General features: G+C 37.1%; 1 protein-coding gene across 3 annotated transcripts; it reads left to right on the top strand.

The window, feature by feature from the left end:
* Positions 1–50: 50 nt before the first annotated feature.
* On the top strand, positions 51–6377 carry MBTPS2 (membrane bound transcription factor peptidase, site 2). 3 transcript variants are annotated; one of them, XR_796234.3, is made up of 3 exons: positions 51–422; positions 4387–4535; positions 6179–6344. XR_796234.3 is itself a non-coding variant. In XM_010725735.3 (3 exons), exons 1-3 carry the CDS (start codon positions 496–498, stop codon positions 6360–6362), a joined length of 435 nt encoding a protein of 144 aa, XP_010724037.1. In that variant the 5' UTR covers positions 468–495; the 3' UTR covers positions 6363–6377. The 3 variants fall into 3 exon arrangements, 2 of the variants coding, with proteins under 2 accessions (XP_010724037.1, XP_010724043.1); XM_010725735.3 differs by lacking the exon at positions 51–422 and adding an exon at positions 468–597 and having other exon boundaries at positions 6179–6377; XM_010725741.3 differs by lacking the exon at positions 51–422 and adding an exon at positions 1977–2086 and having other exon boundaries at positions 6179–6377.
* Positions 6378–7624: the final 1247 nt, after the last annotated feature.

Below are 7624 nucleotides of genomic sequence, written 5' to 3'. Positions count from 1 at the left end.
GGCCGCCGCTCCCCTGCGCGGCCCCTGCAGACCTGAGGCTACCCGTGCTGTCCCACCAATCAGAATTAAGGGCTGCCTCAGGCCGCCGGGCCCACAGCGCTGCCCCGCTGTTCCCACTGTGACATGTGGTGGCACAAGAAATACGAGGAAAATATAAAACGAAAGGTTCCACCTAGAATTCTCTTGCTTTTTGAATTTGATATTACAGTCCAGGAACTGCTCTGTTTCTACCAAGTACGGGCCTAGCAATATCAAAGTAACAAATGTTCGTTTTGTCACTGGTGTGAAACAAGGGGGAAAATGCTATAAGGAAAGCTATGTTTTAGCTGATGAGGACCCTTGGAAAATTAAGTAGCTCCCCCTGCTGCTAATTGTCGTAGAGCAAACGGAGCAAAGGCTGGATCTTAAAAACGCAGTCAACGGTGAGAGCCATTAGTTGTCAAATATTAATCTGTATGTTTTAATTTTCAGATTTTAATCCACTGAGGCTATATTATGTCTATGTTAAATATATCAAGGCTATATTTGATAACAAGCACAACATTGCTTGGAAATATGTTAGAGAATTGGCTGAACGCAAGAAGAATATGCTCCTGGGTGAGTGAAACACTCTAAAAACCATCAGGAAGATCAGTCAGCAGGCTGATGTTCTTCTGGTGGCAGCTTTGTGTCTGATGAAAAATCTCAGGCTGTAAAGCAATCACTGAATTCACATAGCAGACTCTTATGGCATGGTGCTGAGACCCATTTGTATCTCTGAGATTTGGAAGATTTTTTTTTTCAGAATTAGAGCTTAAAATAATTCCTTTTTGTAAGTAAGAAGGGCCAGTGCTTTTCTGAGAACCTAGAAGCAGCAAAGGAGAAAAAAAAAATCTACATTGTTTGGGGGCAACTTAGTATCTACTTTATATTGAGAAAAAAAGGGGAATGCCTGGAATGCTCTTGCAAGCACGAATGTCCAGGAGTTAAATTGTAACTTTGATGCTTTAACTACAAGTTACCAATGGTTATTAATCGTCTGGAAGTATGTGGGAGCTGCTGGGTTTCAGTAGATCTTGCTGGTAGATCTGTTAAGTTTCAAGTACCACAGCCAGAATAAATTATGGATTAAATAATCAGATTTACGTAATTAGGAAATTCATGTTTGTTTTATTGCTAGTACTCTAAATCTCCCAACACACTCTTAACTCTGAACTGCTGGCAACTGTATCAAACTGCCTAGATCTCCAGACTCTTTCAGTGTAAGCGCATAAAAAGGACCTACAGAACGTGAGTGAAAAAGTACTTCTGGGGTACTTTTATGTTCATTATGCTGATAATGTTTTGGGCAAGAGGATATGTGCTGTAACTTGATGTTTATTCTGTAAACATTTTAGACATGCAAAGTCTCTTGCTTGACTTGATCTCTTATTATTTTTGTTCAGAATTCAAGAGTTTCTGTTAGGCAGTCTCACTCTTTGGGATTCTGTAATATGAAAAGCAGAACTATGTGTATAAATGACATTTTGCACAAATAAATTCACCTAATATTGCTTGAATTACAGGGTACATTTGTGTTAGCAAATCAACAATGATTCAAGCTGAGTTTTGGAAAATTCCTCTTGCTGCTCTTCATTTGAACCACTGATAAGAAAGCTTCCTGGTGAAAGCTGGATCTTACAAAAGGGAGTCACTTAGGCAGACTCCTGAATTGCTGCTCCCCAGCATGCTACGTCATCCCATTTGCCTGAAGGAGCAGGGATGTGAAAAGGGTAGAAGGTTGTCCCTCCTTCTGATATGAGAAATAAAAGATGCTTTGGGGCCGTTCAGTCGAGGTGAGCCTTCAGCTTTTAAGGTCAGGAAGCTGAAATGGTCTAGGGCTTTTGAACGGCCTTTGTCAGCACAAAAGAATGTTAAGGGCTCCTGCTTGCTGGCAGATATTTATGGAGCTCCTGGAGTATTTAGTAGGCGGTCATTAATTTGAAAGGTTGCATAAATAAAAAGGGTATCGCTTTTATAGTAAAATTAATGTAGCAGAGATCACTTAGAGTTCAAGTTAAAGAAGCAGAACCCGGGTCTGTGGAGGAGGATTGAGATGAAACAAAGGGTAATAACATACCTCATACCAGGCCAAGATGGTGCGTGTCGTAATGTTATGATCCTATTGGACTCGGAACAGAAGGAGCAAAAGTTTGCGTAGAGCTTTTTAATAGGCTTTGAAAAGAATGTAGTAACTTGTTTCAAGGGATGCTGTCATTTAGTGATTATGAATACCATTTACAAACCAAAGTTGTTTTTTGTGCCTCTCTGTAAATGTATTATTCAAGAATCCCGCATTTCTCATTAAGAGCTGCTTATTTGTTTATGCCTTGCTAGTAGAAAAGGGCTGTGGTTTGATTAGAATGAATTTGAAGGGATGCATTAGTGGAATTTCTAGGGGAAATGTGGTTGATGTTTTTGTATGTGGTTAAAAGAACAGATATTTTTGAAGTGCCAGATCTCTATTTCTGATTATAATGCTTGTTTATTTGTTTCTTTTTTGGTTGGTTGGTTTTTGTTTGCTTAGGTTTCAGAGTGTTTGGGATTGTTGGTTGTTTTTTTTTTAATGCTATGTGAACTGAATAGGTTACATATGTTTACGGAATTTGCAAAAGATGATTTCTCATGTCAGATGTACTTAATGTCATGTAGATTTTTGTTCTTAATTATAGATAGATTATGTGAGAAGGCATTTTTCTTTGTTTCTCTGGCCTAAGTGTTATTTGTAAAAGTGTAATATTCTTTGTCTTCTTTTCTATTAAAAGTAGGCTAGCAAATGCTGATGGGATTGTGGATAGTAAACTTAGCAGTATTGTAGGGAATGACTGACCAGTATTGACTGGGGGATACATTACAACAAAAACTTCTGTGGTTGTCCTTAGCTGACTGAACAAAAATATGACTAAAATCAATAAGTTGTAGATGGAAGTTACACAGAAACATATGAGTAGAAAGAATAACATGAAAGGCTGTTACTTGAACTATTTTTTTAGTTCAGTAAATTTTAGTTTACGTCGTTATTAATTCAACAAAATGAGAAAAGCTATGAATATGTTTGTGGAAGATACGACACACTGCTTGTTTCCCACCACCACCACAGGAGGACAGAAGTAATGCAAGGAACTTGGCAAGTTCTAAATTTGTTTCAAGAACCATGGAAGATAGCCAGGAACCTGTGAAGATCTGTCTAGGGGCACAGCGGACTCTCTTGTGAACTGCATATTCCTGACGTCTTCAGTAGGTGCTGCTTCTCATAGGGAAACTCAGGAGCAATGCTATAGTTCAGACAGCTCTGAAGACTTGTCTGGATTATGTCAGACACACTTCTGCTCTGATACACTTCTACTCAGCTACAAATTTCTCTTTTAACCTCTAGGGAAAGCTGTCCTTCTTTGGCTTTCTGATACTAGCTTCCAGGAAGTAGGCTGAGGAAGGACTATTGAGAAAACCAGCACCATATATTATAAAATATAGTAAAGTATTAATTATACAGTCCGTAGGTTGCATTCATTACAAATATAAGAAGTGTTTGGAACTATTAGGAAGGTGTACCAACAGTATCTTGAAAAGCTGTTAAATTATTAGTGAAATTGCTGTTGCAGAACAGATTGGCAATTTTAAAGTCCTTCTGCCTTTTTGGTATTATGACCATGTATTTCAAGTCTCTTCAGTAATAGTGTTTGAAAAGTAGACCTTATTTTTACCCTTGCTAAAGGATACTCCCACTACTGATCCACATCTTACCAATATTAGAAACAAGTTGATGCCAACAAAGCCAACAGAATGTGTTTTTCTTTACTACAGTTTTAAAAACATTTACTAAAATATAATTATACAGAAAAGAAATACCATATAAGTTCATTTTTTAGCCTTCTATCCAGACAGTTAAAAATCACTCAAAGTAATGCAACAGTAATAAAGATAATAACGATCTTATTTGCTAAATACTACTGAATACCCAGTTTCTCTCATAACCCTAGAACTGCTGTGAGTTACTCAAAGCAGTGGCATAGCTTTTTGTACTATGTGTCACACCTATGAGTCAAAGAGGGTTTTGACACACTGGAACAGTTTGCCCAAGGAGGTTGTGGATGCCCCATCCCTGGAGGCATTCAAGGTCAGGCTGGATGTGGCTCTGGGCAGCCTGGTCTGGTGGTTGGTGACCCTGCACATAGCAGGGGGGCTGAAACTAGATGTTCTTTAAGGTCCTTTTCAACCCAGGCCATTCTATGATTCTATGAATCTATGACATGTACCTGAAGTTATGTGTTTGTCTTCACATATGAATGGATCTGATTTACTGCTTCGCCACGTAGCACAAATCTTCCTTACAGTTTTGGGTTAACCTAACTTTCTATTGTTTTGCAGTCATCCAGCTCTTTGAAGGCATCTTATGAAGACTGGTTGGTGAATTATGGCTTGAGTGTCTCTCCTTTTCACATGCGATGGCAAACAGCACTTTTCAACCGGCAGTTCTACAACTGGGGGAGGTGGAAACCCAGATTTCTGTATTTATGGTATATATTCAGGATATTTTTTTTCTGTCAAATGAGTACAGAGGCAGCATCTATCACCATATGTATGCCTTTTATCCATAGCAGTGGAATGGGTAGATCTGATTATTACTGTAGACTAACAATAAAATTGAACAAACATGGTAGTCATAAATGTATTGTGCAAGCATAAGTCTATCTCCTCTGCTAAAAATAACATAGCTAAGTTACACATGGATATGCTATAAAACTAGAAATCCGTAAACTGTATTTCTACCTATGGTTTGAGCCATTCATAGTTCTTAAATACAGAGCTGTTACATATGTTACTGTGTGAGTAGGCAGATGTGAAAGCAGCTTCTTATATCCCAGGTCTGTCCATTACTGCACATTGAGTTTTCCTCTGATCATGCCCCGTTGCCAATCATTTCCCAGGCATTCAGCAGCTATACCTAGTCAGAAGCACATTGCTCTCATTCTGTCTTTTACTTACCTACTCTTCTCCCTGCTAAAATTGGACAGATTGCTAGTAATGGGTAAATTAGCAGAGTGGTTAGTATGGATGCTTCTGGACTGGTTTAGGAAATTACTGCTGAAGTGTTTTCCTACTGTAACTCTGTATCTAATCTGAAAAAAAAAAGGAGTAGGGCTTGAATGTATTTTCATTTCCTGTATTGCTATCCCCAAAGTGGTAGTTGTGAAAGAGAATTCTGCTTCATATTTGTTTCTCTAGCATGGAGTGATTTTACTTTGATTTTAAATAGTTCATAGAGTTCTGTATCAATCACAATTTTTAATGTGTATAATTTATTACAGCATAATGTTTATACCACTCTATTTAATTAACATTATAGGTACATATTGATTAAAATAAATTTGTTAATTTCCAGTTAGTCTTTTTAAGGATGATAAAAGAACAATTATGCTGTTGCGAAAAGAAGAACAGCTAGTGAATTGAAATGCTTTAGCTAGAAAATAAACTTTATCACATCATTCAAGTATATAATAGAGTAGAAGAATAATAATGATGAATAAAAATCAGCCATTAGATGGACCGATCTAAATTGAAATGTTTTTCAACATAATGGTTTTAATAAATTAAATAGATGAGAGGAAAAATATCTTTAAAGTAATTGATTTTAACCTAGTGTTGCATTTGTATCTCCTGATTTTTCTTCTTTAAGGAAATTTGAGTCTCATGTAAACGTTCTTTATTTTTTTATTGCTGGTGAAGAAGATGCAAGTATGTGTGTATACTACCTCATCACTTGATCCACAGCACTAAATATGTGATGGTGGGGTGTAGCATGTTAAATTATAATTGTAAAGTTATGTTTTTATTCACGGTTAATGACAAGTTACTCGTACTGGGTAACTGAATAAAGATTAGAATATATAAGAACAGCATAAAAATATTTGAAAGTGAATCGAGATGTGATTTGGATGTCAAACATTTATTAAACAAGGAAAATATTATTCAAGTTTATGTTACTGATATAACTATTGGCACTGTTAGTTTCCTTTAGCTAATGTTTTTGTACTGTATTGTTGATGTGTGAGTAGTAATAGCACTGGGTAAGTTTTGCCTTACTCTGCTAAATTGTACTAATGTGGTTAAGTATATTCTAGCACCTATGCATTTCTTAACTATTTGTCTGTCTTTGTAGGTTCAGCATGGGAATGGTGTTTGGTATAGCTGCTATGTTTGGCTCTGTGATTCTTCTTGGAAAGACACTGATGCAAATACTGACACAGATGCTGACTGAGGCACCAACAGCCCAGAATGATCGTATGCTGCAAGTTGTGGTAAGTGTTTTCTCCTCAGGTCTTCATTTGAGGGTTGTGAGCTGATACTAACCATCTTCTTAATGAGATATACAGTACTCGAATTCTCCCATGTAAGAATAACCTAGCTGCTGATACTCATTTAAATAAAAATTTGCTGGTTTATTATCAGCCTTAAAAATGAGATGAAGGTGGTAAAAAATGAGAGGACAAGTAAAGGTAAATATGTGGAAGATCTTATATTAAATACTCTCAGAAGCGAGAACTGGCTAGTGATTTTGAAAAGCTTTAAATTATTATACTACTAAGAATAGAAAACAGCAATCACAGTACTAAGAATACAAAACAGCAGTAAGAGTTTACATTCTCTGAGCAGTAGAGGCAATGGTGGCCTTGAAGTTTGCAAAACTAATCCATAATCCACAAGAAGAGAGGTATTTTCTTTCATTTATTACTATACAAAGTATTAGTGGGAAGGGAAAGAATTTTAAAGAGCTTTGTGTTATTGTAGAAGCAAAGATTCATATGTGAGGAGAGATGGCATATTTTTGGATTGTTCAAGGACCTCTGCCTAATTTACAGTATGAAATTGAGGGTCCTGTTTCTGGCAATATCTAGTCAAAGGCTTGGTAACAATTTATTTTATTGTTTCATGGATTTCTGATGATGGACAATATACAATGTTATTTTAAAAAGGAATGTATTTTATAGAATGGGAGAGATTGCAAATATTGTCTTTTTTATGTCTTGCATCAAAATATGTAAGGTGGTAATGGAAGAAATGACACTGAACTTAGAACAGTTTTAACCTTAGTTCTCCAAGAATTCTCTCTGACTAGAATGTGTAGGCAGAGGTTGCTCTGCCTTCCGTTACATGGCAGTGATACCCAACCATTTTGCTCTATTTTAATATTCAGTCAAGTGAACAGAAGTTGGGGATTGTGTGCTCCCAGGATAGACCTTCACATCAGCATGTGCTACAGATTCACTGCATTTGGTATGGTTTGGATTTGTTTCACACATACAGGGTGAATATAGGAAATACAGTATGTGCTGGAAAAGGAGACAACCTGGGAAAGAAATACTGGTACTGCCAGTGTGGGCGTCTGGTCCACAGCCTGCACCTGAATTATCTCTAGAGGCAGACAGGAGCAAGTGGGAAGTCGTGGTGGTGTGCTGTGTGTCCGAGAGAGCACAAATTGAACACGAGACTGAAGATTTCTCATTTTCTTGCAAATAGAGTCCATCCTAAGAATGTATGTTTATTACATTCCAGAATAAGAAAAACGTCCTTTACATTTTCTTTTCCCTCCCCTCCCTTCCCCTCC

Source organism: Meleagris gallopavo, chromosome 1 (assembly GCF_000146605.3).
Source record: "Meleagris gallopavo isolate NT-WF06-2002-E0010 breed Aviagen turkey brand Nicholas breeding stock chromosome 1, Turkey_5.1, whole genome shotgun sequence".
Classification (NCBI taxonomy): domain Eukaryota; kingdom Metazoa; phylum Chordata; class Aves; order Galliformes; family Phasianidae; genus Meleagris; species Meleagris gallopavo.
The sequence above is the reverse complement of the archived record's forward strand: the minus strand, read 5'-3'. Positions and strand labels throughout refer to the sequence as shown.

Excerpts from the sequence above, each read along its gene's own strand:
- MBTPS2 (XM_010725735.3), top strand. The coding sequence starts at position 496 with ATGTCTATGTTAAATATATCAAGGCTATATTTGATAACAAGCACAACA. Across the intron at positions 598-4,386 it reads CAAGAAGAATATGCTCCTGG|TCATCCAGCTCTTTGAAGGC; the intron begins GTGAGTGAAACA and ends ATTGTTTTGCAG. Across the intron at positions 4,536-6,178 it reads CCCAGATTTCTGTATTTATG|GTTCAGCATGGGAATGGTGT; the intron begins GTATATATTCAG and ends CTGTCTTTGTAG.